Below are 18,968 nucleotides of genomic sequence, written 5' to 3'. Positions count from 1 at the left end.
TGTCTAAAAGCACATATTATAAATGAGGTAGGGTTAAAAATAAAATTATTGTTGCCTCAGCTCTAATCCAAGTGTTGACTTAATTGCCATTTCATGATTTATTCATTTTGAACCAAATGTACTTTTATGCCTTTGAACCTTGTGAAATATATTGCTTTAATTTTGGTTAGCCCTGCAGTAAGCTAAGCGCTCTTAATACCTTTGAATACCTTTGAATTAAATTTAAAATGGTTGTCAAGGATGCTTGCAAAATGAATCCAGAGAAATACTGCTATGCAGATAAATAAGTCTTAATGGATTTGGAAGTTAAATTTGTTTTTGACAAGTTTTCTGCTTCTGTTTTTTAGTACATCCCATCAATTAACAATAACACTCCCATTCAAGGATTTTATATCTATTACCGGCCAACTGACAGTGACAATGACAGCGATTACAAGAGGGACATCGTAGAAGGTAAGATCCATGGCAAGCGGGGGTCCCAGTAAAGAGTTTTGGAAGGGATGTTATAAAAAACATAATCCCAGGTTAAGAGAGTGTAAAAAATTGAAATGGTATATGTGCTATTACTCTGAATTTTTCCCAGAGAAGGATAATTTTTTTAACTTAATATATATCGTAGCTTACATTTTGGTCGTAAAAACTGTCAGTTACAAAAGTTTGGGGGAGGTCTGATTTATCAGTAGTTCATCTGAAAATAATTTTTGTTTCCTGTTTTATTTAAATGAATAGTAGCCTGTGTATAAAACACTGCAACTTCTAGCTATATTTTAAAAAATAATGTCACTAGAAAGATCACATCTTGAGCATGTTATCCACTTTAGAGATGCTGAAAAATTGGAATATACGTAGAGAGAAAAAACAACAACAAATAGCCAAGATGGTGAAGGGTGCCCTAACCGGTTTGGCTCAGTGGATAGAGCGTAGGCCTGCGGACTGAAAGGTCCCAGGTTCGATTTGGCCAAGGGCGCATGCCCAGGTTGCAGGCTCGATCCCCAGTAGGGGATGTGCAGGAGACAGCCAATCAATGATTATCTCTCATCATTGATGTTTCTATCTCTCTCCCTCTCCCCTCCTCTCTAAAATCAATAAAAAAAATATATATATATATATGTATATATATATGTGTGTATATATGTATGTATGTGTGAATATATATATATATATATATATATATATATATATATATATAGTGAAGGGTGTTGAAACTGCCTTTCTCCTGCATTTATAATACAACTCAGAACTTCGCATCTGGTCTGGAGGCACCACAGGATCAGCCGGCCCTGCCTGCACCTGCAGCCATGTCTCAGGCACCTCTTGCTGTCTCACTGTGTCCTCTGTCCCACCCGGGCCTTCCTTCAGCTTCCTTGTGTGCAGCAAGCCCTTCCTTGCCTCAGGACCTTGGCACGGCCCAGTTCCTGCCCCCTGTGTGCTCCCCTCCCAAAGGCTTTGTCTAGGTGCTCTTCTCTGTTGTGGGCTTAAGTATGTCTTCCTCAGATAAACTCCTCCCCCTTAATTTATAATCACACCCTTTATGTATATTTCATAGAAATTCATCATAGGTGTATGTGTGTGTGCACATACATGAAATTATTTGCTTTAAGTTTGTCCCCTCGCTAAATGTTAACCACCTGTGGAGAAGGGACCTTTTTCCAATACGGTTTCCCCAGTCCATCCATACAATGGTGAAGTGTCTAGTATTTACATATTGAATGAATGAAGTCCAGAAAGAATAGTAGAATGTCTAGGATGATCACAGAATTGTTTCACAACTAACAGGAGAAAAAAATGCCTAGCAAGCAACATGATAGTTGTCTTCAGATATTAAAGACGATTGTGTGGAAGAGAGCCCAGTCATTTGGGGGAGGGGCAGTTAAAAGGAAGTAGCATAAAGGAAGCATTCTCTAACATGGCATTCCTAACATAGGTGTTGTCAGCACTATCGTAGCATTTCTAACAGGTGCTCTCAGCACTATCATAGCATTCCTAACATAGGTGCTCTCAGCACTATCATAGCATTCCTAACATAGGTGCTCTCAGCACTATCATAGCATTCCTAACATAGGTGCTCTCAGCACTATCATAGCATTTCTAACATAGGTGCTCTCAGTACTATCATAGCATTTCTAACATAGGTGCTCTCAGCACTATCATAGCATTTCTAACATAGGTGCTCTCAGCACTATCATAGCATTCCTAACAGGTGCTCTCAGCACTATCGTAGCATTTCTAACATAGGTGCTCTCAGCACTATCATAGCATTCCTAACAGGTGCTCTCAGCACTATCGTAGCATTTCTAACATAGGTGCTCTCAGCACTATCATAGCATTCCTAACATAGGTGCTCTCAGCACTATCATAGCATTCCTAACATAGGTGCTCTCAGCACTATCATAGCATTCCTAACATAGGTGCTCTCAGCACTATCATAGCATTTCTAACATAGGTGCTCTCAGCACTATCATAGCATTCCTAACATAGGTGCTCTCAGCACTATCATAGCATTCCTAACATAGGTGCTCTCAGCACTATCATAGCATTCCTAACATAGGTGCTCTCAGCACTATCATAGCATTCCTAACATAGGTGCTCTCAGCACTATCATAGCATTTCTAACATAGGTGCTCTCAGCACTATCATAGCATTTCTAACATAGGTGCTCTCAGCACTATCATAGCATTCCTAACAGGTGCTCTCAGCACTATCGTAGCATTTCTAACATAGGTGCTCTCAGCACTATCATAGCATTCCTAACATAGGTGCTCTCAGCACTATCATAGCATTCCTAACAGGTGCTCTCAGCACTATCGTAGCATTTCTAACAGGTGCTCTCAGCACTATCATAGCATTCCTAACATAGGTGCTCTCAGCACTATCATAGCATTTCTAACAGGTGCTCTCAGCACTATCATAGCATTCCTAACATAGGTGCTCTCAGCACTATCATAGCATTCCTAACAGGTGCTCTCAGCACTATCGTAGCATTTCTAACAGGTGCTCTCAGCACTATCATAGCATTCCTAACATAGGTGCTCTCAGCACTATCGTAGCATTTCTAACAGGTGCTCTCAGCACTATCATAGCATTCCTAACATAGGTGCTGTCAGCATTATCGTAGCATTTCTAACATAGGTGCTCTCAGTAATATCTTGGAAGGGATTCTTGCTTTGAGAGCAAGGCTTCTTTCGGGTCTTTTTTCACTCCAAGATTCTGACTCTTTGAAATATTAATGTCCTAATGGACCATGTCAGAAAATTGCCCTACGCCAAGATTATTTTCATATGACTTCTTGACATCTAATACTGCATATAGTTTTTGTTATATGTAGTCTTACAATAAAATACTTTAAATATGCTATGAAATCACATTTCTTTAAATATTGTAACATTTCTCTTAATGGTTGTCCAATGGAATTACTTTTATAATATAATGGAAAATTTATCATCTGAGTTTTAAAACCTGGCACATAGTAGGTGCTCAGTAAATATTTGTTGAATGAAATTGTTTCTCTTTTCTTAATCTGGAAAGAAATTAGTTCCTAAAATTTGCTTTAAGAATAAAGAATTGGGGAAATGTCGAAAGATAATTGTGAGTAGCGAAACAGCCCTGTGAAGTCCAGGTAGTAGCAGCTTTGCGGGAGAAATGACTGGGAAAAGCAGAGGAGGGCCTTTGCGTGGCAGGAATATTCTCTCTTGACCTTGTTCAGGGTATGAACATAGTGAGCTGCACAGTTATGGGCACTGTTCCTTACACATTAAAAGACTACTAAAAAAGAAATGGAAAGAATTATTAGTGCCTGTTCTACATTTCAGTCCTAGCTAGGTCTTCATTTTACGTTAGCTGGGTTAGGAGAGTGAGGCTGTCAGATATTTATTTTTAAAATCTTTTGACAGAGGTTAAACATTTGTTATAAAGTAGTTTTAAACAAGGCAAATGTAAATAAAATGAACATCCCACCCTGTCTCTTTGTCTCTGTCCCTCTTCTCTCTCTCTCTCTCTCTCTCTCTCTCTCTCTCTCTCTCTCCCTCTCCCCCCACCCCCCCCCCCTTCCTAGTTCTCCTCTCTAGAAATATCTACTGGAAAACAGTTTTAAACTATATTCTGTAGTTACATCTTTGAACTCTTGCCAGTTTGTGTGATGTGAATATTGAGTGTGGAACTGGGAAATCGCTTTAAAGGAGCTTTCGTATCCAGTAGTAGAGTCTGTGAGTGTGCGTTTTGCCTCACGGTTCACAGAGAGTGTGTTTATAAACGTGGTAGACGAAGCAGCTAGATGTTTAAGTGGGCTGCACTGTGCTGTGTAATTTGCTTATTTCTTATTTTCAAGTTTATGCATTTGAAATTCCTTTTGTGGCAGTTAACTAGTGGCCAGCTCTGGCAAGCCGAGGAGCACAAGTGTTTACCCGCTGTGCGTAAAGCGGTCTTCAAAGTGAAGTTTTAGGTTACTTATGCATAGCGACTCAGGTCATTCCGGCTTTTGGGGAAAAAATGGAAACTCGCATTGTTAAAGAATACAGTACGAGGACAGTTATATTAAGTGATCCTATTTCTGAATTAGTTCCACGTTTAGATAAACCATGAACGTTTCTAGCATACCATTGCTTTTTTGCTGGATATTTTTATCTTACCAGGTTAAGTTGCATTCCAAGTAAATCAGAGTAATTGGTCATTTGATCTTTAAGTCTGTGCTTTTGGTTTCTCATCTTTTGTAAAATATCTTTTCAGGAAAAAAAAAAATTGCACGTTGACTTTAAACCTAATAATGCACTTGGTTGTCTTATTCATCAGGGATCAGTAAAAACTCATTCTCTCTGCTGATGTTTCCTGTAATTTTAGCCATTGGGATAATTACCGTAACAATGGGATATGAATCTGTTATTTTAATGGTTTCCTCTTATTAGTAACATATCAGGAGCTTAATTTAATTCCATTTTTGCTACTGCTGTGAAAGGAAAACTTCAGATCTAGTGTAGTAAACAGTCATGAGAATGTGTATAGTTAGGTGAGTGCAGGGCTGGGCTAGGAAAGGCCTAAGGGTAGAGAGAAAAAATAGACATTTTTCTAGAAAGATTTTGGAATTTTACCCTGGCTGGTATGATTGGAGCATCTTCCCATGCACTGAAAGGTTGTGGGTTTGATTCCTGGTCAGGGCCCTTGTCTGGGTTTCGGGTTCGATCCCAGATTGGGGAGTATGGGAGGCAACTGATCTCGCATTGATGTTTCTCTCTCCCTCTCCCTCGCCTTTTCCCTCTCCATGTCGGCCCCCCCTCCTTCCCCCCCCCCCCCCCCCCCCCGTCCTTCTCCTCTCTCTAAAATCATTAAAACATATCCTTGGGCGAGGATTTTAAAACGAGAAAGATTTTGGAATTTAGAAATAGGTCTGATCTAATCTCAACCAGATTTTGAATTTGGTTTCTTTTAAGGTTCTCTTTACATTTATAATCAGGTCACAGATTTCCTCACTTATTGAGCCCTTCAGGGTCCCTTGATCCTAGAACAAACAGGTTCTTCATCTTATAAAACAGGGTTCTTTATAAATGAGGGGTTTTGTATTAGTGTCCTGGGGGAGGGGTTGTGCTTTCAGATTGCAATATTTTTGTCTGTGTTGAATTAGAGAGGAACCTGGCGCTATCGGTCTGTCAGCCAAATCACTCTGACTTGTACGGTTTGTTTGGTTTTTTCCTCCACCTTCGATTAATTCTTAAATCAGTTGGTGGTATAGTTGAGTTTCTCAGAAATAGTGGCACCAGTTTGAAGAGGGATTAAAGGTGCTTGAAGAGTTAATTAACTTTGGTAGAAGCGTCCTGTTTATTAAAGTTTGTCACAGGTCCATGGAAGTAAAAATGGAGAGTGATTTATGCTGGAATGTTCAGTTTAGGAGTGTTCCTGAGGGAAGTGCTGGCTGTGTGCCACGGGTAACAGAACCAGTCTATTAGAGATACTTATGTGTTTTGGAGACCCTGCCCCAAAAGAGGAGAAACAGTGGAGCAGTAGGCAAGGGTTTCCCGTGGTGGGTTTGCTTTCGGATTATCCTCAGCCTTTTATTCAGGCGTCTGTTTATATGTCAGTGTATGTTGAGTTCCTTGCAGTGGAGTTGAGAGCTTTGCTAACTAAGCCTGTCTTGTAAATGATCACTTGTTCTGGGAAAGGCACCACTTGTGATCTCACATGCAGTGTTGCTCCCTAACGGGTGGGCAGAGTGGATTGACTTGCTGGGCTCAACAGGTGGATCAAAGGGCTGAGGGTGTTTTCCACCTGTGTGTGAAATTCACATGTATTTTACAAAGACTCTCCAGTAATTATTTGTGATGAAATGAAGTATTACCACCAACACACAGGTATAGCTTTAATTCAGTTTATCTCTTTATCATTTTTCTCCATGCATGGAATAGAAACACAATTTATTTGTGGTATATTACCAAAATACTTATATCATGTACACTTTTATCGTACAGACTGACTATATGGTAATGGATGCTGCTCCCACCTCATTTTGAAATTATTAAGTAATTATGTTGACAGTATCACTGAGGTTGTATGACATGTAAAGCTTATCTCTTATCTTTCTTTCTAGGTTCAAAGCAATGGCACACAATTGGGCATCTGCAGCCAGAAACCTCCTATGATATTAAAATGCAGTGCTTCAACGAAGGAGGAGAAAGCGAGTTTAGTAATGTGATGATCTGTGAGACCAAAGGTAAGGGAGGGGTGAGGATTTGTGCTTTTTCCAAACTCTGGGTTATTCCTTCTGACTATTGATATGTTTACGGAAGGAAGCTTCTGCTTTGGGCCTTTTTCTCGGTGCATACAGTTAGACTGTCCAAACAGAAGGTATACTATGTTGGCTAGAGCACTTGTCTAAAAAACAATTCACGTAAGTATCCATCACATTTATTAATTTCTCTGTCACTCTAAGCCACTTCTTTTCTCTTCTCCATCAAGAGAACAGAAATATTTGCTGACTATTACTGATTGCTGTGAGAACTAGAATACTAAACAGAACGTATAAGAATTTAAAGGTTAAGTGCAACATATGTTTAAAGTAGTTTCTGGAATGACAGATGTTCATAACAATACTTGTTTAATTAAGTATAGAAGTTAACTTCAGAATTAGCAGTCACTAATTCTAAATTGAAATCTTCAATATGCCTACATACCTAGATTAACTGAAATATTACCATCTTTTAAAAAGGAAGATATAATAGAAACAGTTAATGTGGGTATTTATAGATCAAAAACACTTGTGTTCAGTCTCAATTTGACAGAAAAAGAAACATTTTTCCTTGTCTATTTTTTTTTTCAATCCTCACCCAAGGATATTTTCTATTGATTTTAGAGAAAGAGGAAAGGGGGGGGGGGAGAGAAAAACATCAATGGGTTGCCTTCCAGACATGCCCCAACTGAGGATCAAACCCACAGCCTAGGTATGTACCCTGACCAGAATCAAACCCGAGACCTTTTTGGTGTGCCGGATGGTGCTCAACCAACTGAACCACCCTCCCGGCATCTTTGTGCAATTTTTATTTTTTTCAATGTATTTTTATTGATTTCAGAGAGTTAGGGAGAGAGGGATAGAAACATCAATGAGAGAGAATCATTGATCAGTTGCCTCCTGCACGCCCCCTACTTGGGATCAAGCCCAGAACCTGGGCAAGTGCCCTTGACCAGAATCAAACCCAGGACCCTTCAGTCCATAAGCCAACACTCTATCCACTGAGCCAAACAAGCTAGGACTTGGTGCTATTTTTAAGAACCAGGGGAAACTTCCCAGAATCCTCTAGTTCAGTGGTTCTCAACCTTGGCTGCACATTAGAATCACCTGGGAATCTTTTTAAAAACCTGATTTCTGGGCCTCATCCTCCAGAAATCCTGTTTCTTTGTTATGGGGTGGGGCCACAACATTAGTAACAAAGAAACAGAATTTCTGGAGGATGAGGCCCAGAAATCAGGATTTTAAAAAGATTCTCAGGTGATTCTAATGTGCAGCCAAGGTTGAGAACCACTGAACTAGTTGATTCTTCCCCCTCACGTCTCATTGGCCAGAACTCAGTCACATGCCCCTATCATTCCTGGGGTGGTTGATGGATCAGAACCTACTCCATCCAGAGTTCTGGGGTGTTCAGCAGACACCTAAACAGAGTTGGGGGCCTGCCTCCATGGGAGCAGGAGGCTAGGCAGCCGTTAGCATCTGTACAGGTGATGTTATTACCCCAATTTAAACGAAGATAATAAAAGGGGTCAAAAAGACTGACTCAGTTCCATCTTTTAATTCTAAATCACATCTTCCTGCTGCAAAACGCATATATTGAATCAACGTTTAAACATATATATATGCATAGACCTTTAGGTTTACCTTGAATTTTATTTGGTGAGCACAGATTTAAGTGCCTTCTTGTATGAGGCACTCTGATGTGTTATTGGGCACTTCTTATCCCCCTCCAAAATGCTGTAATGCTCAGAGGGAAGTTACCTAAAAATGAAATTTATCATTTCAGTCCCCCAGACATTTAGGAAGCTAGCCACACAAAACATAATACATAGCCAGCAATGTAATAACTGTTGTTTAAATAGGATGATAGTATAGCTGTGTCTGCAATAGCATCTCGCAGTCATTGACTTCACTGGGGAGTAAAAGGTCCTCCCTGCAGACTTTCAGATCACTGCAAAATGAAAGAATTCTTTTTAAAGTGAAGTTGCTGTTTTTTAATCCTCACCTAAGGACATGCTGAGACAGAGAGAGAGACAGAGAGAGAGAGAGAGAGAGACAGAGAGAGAGAGAGAGAGAGAGAGACATTGGTTGTCTTCTGCATACTCCTTGACTGGGAATCGAACCCGCAAACCCATTTATGTGCCCTGACTGGGCAGCCTTTTGGTGCACAGGATGGCACTTTAACCAACCAAGTCACTCTGGCTGGGCTGAAAAAACATCTTTAAAATGTTAACTGTTCGTGTTGAATGACTGTCTACAATGTATTGCAGTTCCTAGCCTGTTTAAATAGAACATGTTCTATACAAATGCACCCTTTAAAGAAATGACTCAAAGTTCTGAACACTGGTCGTCTTATCCTCAGTAATTCAGGAAGGTTTTCAGGAATGACAGGTGCTTGAAGGCCCCCATTCCCCACCCTCAGAGATCATCGGCTGGCAGGATTCGTCCATGGCTCTTTGCTTCTCTCTGTTTTTGGTGTGTGACTGTGTCCCAGGATCTTCATGTGTTTCATGCCGCCTTTCTTATTTCACATTCTGAGCTGCCTCTTAGTGATGTCCGTGGGTCTGTCTGACTCACCCTCTGCCGCCAAAGTTTTTAACTTTAACAAGAGGTTGGCAACCAGATCATCAAGCTTGGTAGAATTATGAATAAATTAAGGGCAAATAAAGAGTGAATAAACCGGAAGGACTTCCCTATGAGTAATCCTGATCTTTATTGTAGAGTCTGTAACATCCATTCTGCCTCAGAAACTTGTTTGTTTTCTTTAGAATCTGCAGGGACCTGAGTATTGTTTGATCCAACATACCATTTTCCTTTCGAGTCTCTGCCAATCATTCAGCTAGCTCTCGGCGATGGAGAGCTCTCCCCTTCGTAAGAGCCTCTCCTTTACCATCCCCCGCTCTGTTCTGTCTGTTAACGTTGCTAGAATATTGAACTCTGATATAAGGTGGAAGTTAATTTTTTAAAAGACCACTCTGCTCATATGGGCCATTAGGTGGCATAACATGACATGTGGTGCCATAAGTAATACTCATACAGAATTGAGCACCATGTGCCACCTGGAAGGCTCTGTTCTAAGTGCTTTACGTGGGCTGACGCGCTCACTCTCCATTAGAGCCGGTGATGGAGCTGCTCTTCTTATCCCCTTTTTCCACGTGCAGGAGGTTAAAGCCAGACAGCTGAGGGCAAGTGGTGGGCGGGATCTAGACCTAGCCAGTCGACTGCCAGTCACTGAGCCCACTGCCTTTCCACGACCTTTAAGGCATTAAGAGCATGTTGTTTGGGGACAGAAAAATGGGGTTTGAGTCCCACCTGTGGTTAGCTTTCGTTCTCACGGTTATACCAGTGAACTAGGTAAAAGTACTGTACTGACGTGGACTCCAAACGGTTTTGGTGTGGAATGTGTTATATTTATGTGTGAGGTTGTTGGGATTGTATGTAATTGTTCTTATAGTCCAAAGTCATATCTTCTAATACTCATCACATGGCAGAGGCATAAAACATGTAATTCAGCCCAAAGTATACCCGATAGAAAGGAGTTGTTATCCCATCCATAGTTGAAATACTTTTATTTCAACTCTTCGGGAGTCTTCTGAAAGTGTAAATTGGGCAGATAACCAGGAGTTTGGGTTAGACCAAGCGCGTATGTTTTTCTGATGTCTGTTTTCTCTAGAATGTGTGGACTAAATCTTTGGCACACCAGATTTTTGAAACTTTTAAGTCCTCTTTATAACTCATTGGTGGTCAGATCATCTCAGTAACAAGTATAAACAGACTGGCTACGTTCCTAGCCAGACCTCCTGCAGAGAGTAAACCGTCATAGTCTGTATTCACCCTGACATCATGTTTTCCTTCTATCTCACCCAGTGAAACGTGTTCCCGGAGCTTCGGAGGATCCTGGCAGAGACCTGAGCACCCCTCCCAGTTCCTTAGGAGGCGGAGGCAACGTGGGGCCTGCAGCCAGCCCCGCCAGGAGCAGCGACATGCTGTACCTGGTGGTGGGCTGTGTGCTGGGCGTCATGGTCCTCATCCTCATGGTCTTCATCGCCATGTGCCTGTGGAAGAACCGCCAGCAGAACACCACGCAGAGTAAGGCATCCAGTAGTTTCTTCTCTTTGTTTGAAGAAGATGGGGGGGGGGGGGGGGAATACAGTCAGAATGAATACTGACTTCTCACAGTTCTGTGTATTAGTGTCGTGGCATAAAATCCACTAGCTCCTCTTCAGTCAGAGGTGACTTTAAAACTGTTAGTTGTCAACAGAGTAAGTGGAGCATCAGATTAAATTGCCTGGTAGATACAACAGCAAAGCCAAAGCTAAGCTGGGCTCTGAGCAAAGAGCTGACTCTGCGCTGGGAGACACTGGCTTTGTCAGACCAGCAGAGGGGACGAGTGCTTGAAGCAGGAGCTCTGTGGTGGCTGCAGGAGCGCCTCCAGGCTGTACACACCCTCCCTCCCTTCCTTCCTTCCCTCTTTCCTTCCTTATTTTATTCTTTTGTGTAACTGCTCCCTGGTTAATTCCTCTTCTCATTAACAGAGTCATAATTAGCTCAGTTCCTAGATCCTTGCACAGGTAAAGGGGCCGGCAGCAGTGACTTCACTGGAGCACAGCTCACAAGCAGGCTCTCGCTGAGCACTTGCAGAGTGTCTTCTTTTCGTGTGGCTGCAGTTTCTTGATGGTTTTGTGAATACACCTTCCTAAGCAAGAAGGTCATCCTTTTCAGTATCTTTTTTTCTTCTTTTTTGTTCTTTCTTGACAGAATACGACCCACCAGGATATCTGTACCAAGGCTCGGACATCAATGGGCAGATGGTGGAATACGCCCCCCTGCCCGGCACCACCCGGATAAATGGAAATGTGCACGGGAGCTTCCTAAGCAGCGGGGGTCTCAGCAACGGCTGCTCCCATCTTCACCACAAGGTCCCTAACGGGGTCCATGGGCTCGTGAATGGGAGCTTAAACGGAGGGCATTACCCTGGGCACACGAGCTCTCTAGCCAGGACACGTGTGGACTTTGAACATCCTCGTCATCTAGTGAATGTAAGAGACCCAATTAGAAATGACACTGTCCCTGTTCCCCCCACCCCGGTGCCCAGGTACAAGAGCAGGGTGGGCATGCTGGCTCTTTTCACTGTGGGAACCTCACTGGTTCCTTGGAATGGAACTAGTATGTATCCCTGGCAACCCCTCAATACAGCGTAATTGTTGTAAGATTTCTATTATCAGGTAATAGATATATTCGCCAATTTGGTTTATATTTTTAAATGATTTCACACTGAAACTAGAACATGTAGCAAATAAATGGAAGTTATTCTTGAGATGAAATGGAAAAATCATTGGGTGAAGGCTGGTCCTGACCCTTTAAATTTGACTCAAAGCAAAGCCTGAGAACTCCTATCCCTGGAGGAGTCTGGCCGATCATGACACTGAGTGAAGCACGTTCAGGGCGGGGCAGGCATTGCGGGCACCAGCAAAGGCACAGCACACGCGCTGTCTTAGAGGCACGGCAGCTCCCCTCCTGTTGGCACGCAGGACCCAGTGTGGCCAGATTTCCTGCTTTTGCAAAGCACCTGTAAGTACAGGTGAAATGGCCAGGTGTTTTTTAAATGTTTTTATTGATTTCTGAGAGAGGAGGGAAGAGGGAGAGAGAGACAGAAACATCGGTGACTAAAGAGAATCATTGATCAGCTGCCTCCTGCACGTCCCTTATAGGGGATTGAGCTGCAACCCTGATGGGGAAGCGAACTGCAAACTCTTGGTTCATGAGTTGATGCTCAACCACTGAGCCACGTCAGTTGGGCATAATTGCCAGACTTTTTACATGTTGGAAATTCATTCCAGTTTTTAAAGTCATTGCATGGCCACGCGGAACATGTCTAAGGGCCACCAGACCGATTGCTAACACATTGTGATTCCTTCGTTTCTTTTGCCCAATGTGTGGTAGTCTTGAGGCCTGCATTTCACAGTGTTAATCTTCTGAGCCACAAGAGGGGATAAAGCTTTAAAACCACTGTGATTCAGGAATAACTAGCTGATACAGTTCACCTTTTGAAATGGGAACAGAATGAGTAGAGAATATCTTAGATGTATTTTGGTTACAGAGGGTCTCTGCACCAGGACGGTTGACTTACTACATGGTTTGGATACGCATCCATATTATTTTTCAACCAAATAGATAATTTTAGTTTATCAAATTTAAGCTTTTGTCACTGTTCTGATTACAGATAAGTTTGCCATAACCCACAATGTGCTAAAATTTGAAGAATTTTTTTTTATCATCGACTTTTATAAAGATTTATTAAATATTTGGAGGATAAAGCAATGACATATATTTTTATCTTAAAGCTAGAAATCTCATGGCTGTCGTGTGACCTAGTTTTAGTATGTTGTAGAAAAAATACTTTATTTGCTTTACTGCATCTCATTACCAAAAGAGAACAATGATCTCATTATTTCGTGTGGAAAGACATGGCCTATATTCAGACTCCCTAAACTTTTTTTGTCACCATTCCTAATCCAAACTATGAACATTGTCCAAGAAACCGAAGGAGAGAACATTGAAGTCTGAACAGCACATGCTATTTCCATAGGAGGAAAAATAAGTCTGATGTTTTCATAGTATTTGAACATAGTCATTTGGTTTTTTGAACAATGAATTGCTATTTAAATAATTGTCACCCCACTAGAGGTTATCACTTGTGATTTTAACTCATTTGTTTTCTTGTTCTGCTCTTCTGGGTGGGAGGCAGTCTGGAAATTTAAAAAATGATGGTCATCATAAAATCATTAATTCACTTTAATATGGTCAGTGATTCAACTAAGCACCTTCCCCTGTAGATTGCTGACTTGATTGTCTGAAGCTTTTAAATTTAAGCCCAGGGGCTGAATACGGCCTTGGAACATTCTTTCTCTCAATGTTTTCTTAAAAGTTCCTGTAGCTAGTTGGATCAAGAATATTGAGAGAAATTTTCAGTGTTTTTGGTTTGCTCGGATTCTGGCTGTTGGTATGAGCTGAGTGGAAATGGAAAGTATTCTGGGAAAAACAATTGCCTGAACTTTTCCTAACCTTGAAGGCCTGCTCCGAGCCCTGGTGCCGCAACAGCCTCGCCCACCCTTATCAAGTTCCCTCCTGCTGTTGCTCCTCTGCGAGCAGAATTCTGACTCTGACCGTGAGGCTGCTTCAGTTCTTAACTCAGTTTTTAGGAACTCTTGCCATTGTACATGTCAAGTGAACATTTGACAATGAGGTATGTGTTAATCTGGGCATTTTTCTTAATTGCTGGGCAGTTTGGGCCAAAAGCAACATCAAAATATTAATAGTCCCCTCCAAGTCATTGCTGGCTGAGAATCTGCTCCATCTGGAAAAACATAACATGTTCTAAGCCGTAGTGTAGTCAAGTGAACAGACCCACTCAGAATAATTACAGGAAAATGAGGATGGGTTATCTTATGACATCACCCAGGCGTTTCCCCGTTTCTCCAGCTCGCAGCACGTGCAGCTCTTCCGCGGCTGCTGGACGTGAAAATGACTCGAAGGTTAGAACGTACAGTGCGTTGTGGGCTCATTAGGTTTGAAACGCTGAGGGGAAGTGACTAACCTCCATTTATTTGCCTCCTTCCAGTACAAAAATACATGGGAAGCATGGCAGCTAAGTTTTCGGAGTGGCTTTAATATTGTGCAGAACTCTTTTGTGAATATAGGCGAGCAGTGGTAAGCGTAGCATTGCTTAGGGAGTCGGTTAAAATATAGGCCCTGCATCCATGGACTGCTGGCCTGGCTTTTGTATTTGTGAGGACTGAGGTAGTGGTCGGTGGCTCCTTCAGCCCTGTTTCTTCTTTTCTTTTCCCTGTACTTGGTCCTGACCAGGGTGGTGGAATGTACACAGCAGTTCCTCAGACTGAGCCGGTGGAGTGCGTCACCTGTCGAAATTGCTGGAATAACAATAGGTATGTTGATATGTATTTGCACAGGTTGTTGTGAGTGGGCGTATGACTCCTTTTATTTTTTCCCTTTAGCAAACGAGTTCTTCAAATTTTACCTAAGATATAAAACTCTGCATAAGGGAGGCTGTTACAATTTTTTTTACCCCTGTTTTACAATTTTTATCTTTCAGTGCTTTGGTTTCTTTAGCAATGCTGACAATATTAAAGACTTTGTTTCTAAGGTATTAAAAGGTTTGAGGTTTTTGAAATCTTTAAATTAGAGTCATTCTCTTTGTACAGACTTTATCTTTTCTCACCTGTTATTTTCAACTCTGTGTTATGGGGTGTTTCTATTCTATGTTATGATGAGAGTATGCTTGATTATTAGGGAAAACCGCTGTGTGTATAGTAATGCTTTTTCGTAGTTATATTACTGAAATTGATGTTTCTCTTTATCTCTCTCCCTCGTCTCTAAAAAAAAAAAAAAAAAAAAAAAAAAATCAATAAAAAAGCATATCCCCGGGTGAGGATTAGAGAAAACAAAGACATGAGTAATTGGTTGATGTGGCAGTCTGAGAAGGAGGTGTCAGGGATGGTGTCCAGGTGGCGGTGCCGTCACTGAGCTGGGAATCGCTGTAGGAGATGGAGAGAGACTGCTTGCCCCTCGGCATAACTTGGGAATCATCCTGTCAGACGCCTGTCAGGCCTCATCACACTCATGTTAGCCGGGCAGCTCTCCTAAGGTCTGGAGGGGTCCCGCTGTGGGCCTTTTCCATGCAGAGTCTTTCCTGCTCTGTACCGGCCCCTCTATACTCTCATCTCTGCCTTCTTAGGGTGACACTTAAATGCATTCTTGGAGCGGACTTGTAAGAAAAAGTCATTGTCACCCACAGACCCTTGATCATCCCTCTGTTTGAATAATAAACTTAGGAAATGCTGCCCTTACTGTCTAAACTGGAGTGTTGACTTGAAATTTCCAGAACAGGTAGGAGGGGGTGTGCGGAGCCATCTGTGGAGTTTAGTTTGATTCTAGGGCTTGGGGCACATTGTGAATGACTACCTCACTGTGTCCAGTTCATTTGAACCCTTTTCAGTGTTCAGAGTCATATATAATAAGTAGTTTACTATGTTGTCTAATAGCATACCCAATAAGCTTTTCCAGGCTCCAGTCCCCTACACTAAAGACTTGGTTAGAAACCCTGTGCAAATGGGCATTTCAAGAGTTAAACAGATTTCAGTCAAATAAGAACTTTCTACCCTTCTTCTCTCCTCTCCTCAGTTCGAATGGCATCAGTGCAGTTCTGGATATGTAATCAAATGGGGTTTGTCAGCTGCTTGGCGAGTTTAATGGGAAGGAATTGGCATTAAATCTGGTCTGTTTATCATCAGTCTTGATAATTGGTAGGGAGAGGACACTGATGAAATTCACAGATGAATGAACTGAGAGGTCCCATCAGGAAGGAACAAGAAATTAAGGGCCCTAGAGAGATTAGAAATGGACAGGAAGTAGCCAAGTAAAGATCAGCTTGGAAAAATGTATATATCCCATCTGGGAAAAAAGTACAAGCTCTACATGGCCGAGTCTTCATTATCTTATGTCAACAGAAACAGACCCTGAGGTAACTCAGATGTCGCAATAAGCAGACAGTGACTTTAAAGCAGCTATCAAAAATGCATCCGAGGATTTAAAGGAAGATGTACACACATGAATTCACATATGGGGAATTTTTGTCTGTGAAATAGAAACTGTAAAAAAGAAGGCCAAATGGAAATTCCAAAGCAGAAAACTACAATAACTGGAATGGGCTTGTCATCAGATTAGAAACAACAGAAGAAAGAGTCATGAACTAGAAGATCAATAGAAACTAGGCGGTCTGAAGAATGGAAAGAAACACAAAACATGTGTCTTAGATGAAGACCAGAAATAAAAGTGTGGCAGAATTGAAGTGAATTCTGCAAAGAAAAAAATTGAAAAAGAAACAAAATCTAGATTTTGAATATCTAATCCTTATAGGCTTTGATTCAGTAGTGTTTCTTCCAAGGGTGAGAGGGAACCTGTTACCAGACTTTAAAGAAGTCTATTTTCCTTGGTTTGCATAAGGTCATTTCTCTTATGGGGACATCAGTTGCTTAGCTTTAAGTCCCCTCCCCCCATTCTCCCAGTGGCTCCTGGCCTTTTCCTGCTGTGCCCTGTGTTCAGGAGCCAGTTATGAATTAGGAAGCAACTTCTGACTGGACTGAGGCCCAGGAGGCATCAGATGAGGTTCCATTCCTGAGTGGTTTGTCTGCCTCTTGATTTATTCTCCTGTTGTATTCCACTTTCACTGTATTTCTGAGTTTTTGATGTATCAGATCATAGTAAAGACTTTAGTTATTTTTAAGCACCAGCCTCTTAAGAATCTGGGATACACATGATATTTCAAAATCCATGTATTTTAATTGTCAATTCCTCCAGACAAAATTGTTCCTTTTGGTTTATACCTTGTAGGTGTTTCACCAAAACGAACGGCACTTTCAGCAGCAGCCCCCTTTCTGTGGTCCCAGTGGCAGCGCCTTGTGCTCAGGACGGTTTGGAAATGAAGCCCCTCAGTCACACGAAGACGCCTGCCTGTCAGGCTTCCACACCCCCCGATGGTGGCCCGTCACCTGGAGGGAGCATCGGGGACGAGGTGGCAGCAAGACCTGCTCCACAGACGTGCTGTCAGGACAGCAGCAGCGAGGTCACCTCTGAGTCCACAGAGGATGCAGCGGGATGCCACAGAGGTACAGGGAGGCATACAACCTAAGCTTCTGATGGTCTTCATGTAGCTATGGATACGGGAAGGTGACGCAGATGTGTTCTCTCTGTGATCACTCACAACTTCCTTAAAAGACTGGGTGGGGGTGTTGGATACTTCCAGAAAAAGCTGACGAGGTAGATTTTGAAGTTTTGTTATTATTCACCTCCTTCAGCTCAGGCTGTCAGTCCCATTACATCTTGGAAAAGAAACCCAAATAGGCTTTGATTCTGTTTGCACCTGGACCAAAGGATGCCTTTTGTGGCCATGCACCTCTGGTTCATTTGAGTTGATCCTGGAGTTGTAGCTTTTATGTACAGTGGTTATTTTGGGGCTTTTAAGGGTTTTTGCTTTAACCCTGAGGTGAACTGTATGACTGCTCGTCAGAGCTCAACCTAATTTTAAACCTTTTATACCTTTTGTCTCCCTCACATTCAAACTAAACATACCTGGGCTCTGCTTTTGCTCATTATTCTTTCTTTATTGCTCAAAGTAACGTGTTGAGACTGCTTTGTGAAAACCAGCCTTTATGATTTCACGGTGCTCCCAAATCTTGGTGTTTTTCAGGAGACAGCTGTGTCCATTCAGAAACAGAGAACACAGTTTTAAGTTGGAATCCTCTGATCTTGCCACCTGCTTCCAAGGACTGTACTGGAAAGACAACATGGTCTCCTCCTGGCATTCCTTTAGACAGCCCCGCGGGGGTCCTTCAGCAGCCCCAGGAGACCTGAGGATGTGCCCGGGACTCCGGTTCCCATCCAGCCAGTCACTGACAGAGCAGGCCTGGGAATGGGCTGTGTGAAGGACATTAATTCAAATCAGAGAAAAAGCATTATTTATTTTTGTAGCAGTAATGTCATATGAATGTATCTCAAAATGTGTGCCCTTTTATATTATTTATGCCTGAAAATTCCCCCCCCGCCCTCAGTAGGAAACAACCCAGTTTTGCATAGCGTTCGATCATCTCAGCATCCCATGTTTTCCAAGCACCTCAGTGCCCGTCAGAGCGCCTCCTGCAAGGCCCGGCCTGTGGGCTGCCTCAGCTGAGCGGGCGTTGCAGGCGGCCCGAAGCTTTCAGATGGGAAGCTGTCCTTCGATATTGTCTACTCAGACTTTCGGAGGAGAGCATTCTGAAGCAACCACAGCTGTAACCTGCTGTTCACAATAGCACATCTCATGATCGCCATGAGTGCCTTCCACGAAGTGACAGCTGAGCTGTGGACTCTCTGCACGTGGGCACAGCTACGTCCGTCTTCCGGGCACTGACATGCAGTGTCGTGGGGAGGGCTGAGGCGTGGCTGGGCTGTCGCAGGGCAGTCCGCCCACAGAAGGCAGCCAGGGCAGAGAAGGCCGCCGAGCCCTACGGCTTTAAACTTGCATGTGTCTATAAAATGGTCACTGGGCCTCTTGTTGAGTGTTCTAAGAGTAGGAACCAAATGAGACTTTAATGGATGACTTTAGGAGAAAGATTTACATTTTAAGGAGAAAGGGGCGGGTTTCAGGGAGCCCTCTTGGCAGCAGCTCCCGTGAGAGTAGGATTGTGCTCACGATGCCGCTCCACCC

The 18,968-nt window shown here is 42.5% G+C and overlaps 1 protein-coding gene across 1 annotated transcript in view; it reads left to right on the top strand.

Moving 5' to 3' along the window:
* The window catches only part of CDON (cell adhesion associated, oncogene regulated), a 41,922-nt gene extending 23,636 nt beyond the window's left edge, over positions 1-18,286 (top strand). Inside the window, exons 13-19 of the mRNA XM_081114041.1 lie at positions 348-453; positions 6,572-6,694; positions 10,574-10,795; positions 11,465-11,745; positions 14,573-14,652; positions 17,117-17,391; positions 17,973-18,286. Of these exons, the coding sequence (XP_080970167.1) occupies positions 348-453; positions 6,572-6,694; positions 10,574-10,795; positions 11,465-11,745; positions 14,573-14,652; positions 17,117-17,391; positions 17,973-18,136 (1,251 nt within the window). The 3' untranslated portion in view covers positions 18,137-18,286. The remainder of the gene's footprint in view (positions 1-347; positions 454-6,571; positions 6,695-10,573; positions 10,796-11,464; positions 11,746-14,572; positions 14,653-17,116; positions 17,392-17,972) is intronic.
* The last annotated feature ends 682 nt before the right edge of the window (positions 18,287-18,968 follow it).

Source organism: Myotis nattereri, assembly GCF_964212035.1.
Source record: "Myotis nattereri genome assembly, chromosome: 19".
NCBI lineage: Eukaryota > Metazoa > Chordata > Mammalia > Chiroptera > Vespertilionidae > Myotis > Myotis nattereri.
The sequence above is the reverse complement of the archived record's forward strand: the minus strand, read 5'-3'. Positions and strand labels throughout refer to the sequence as shown.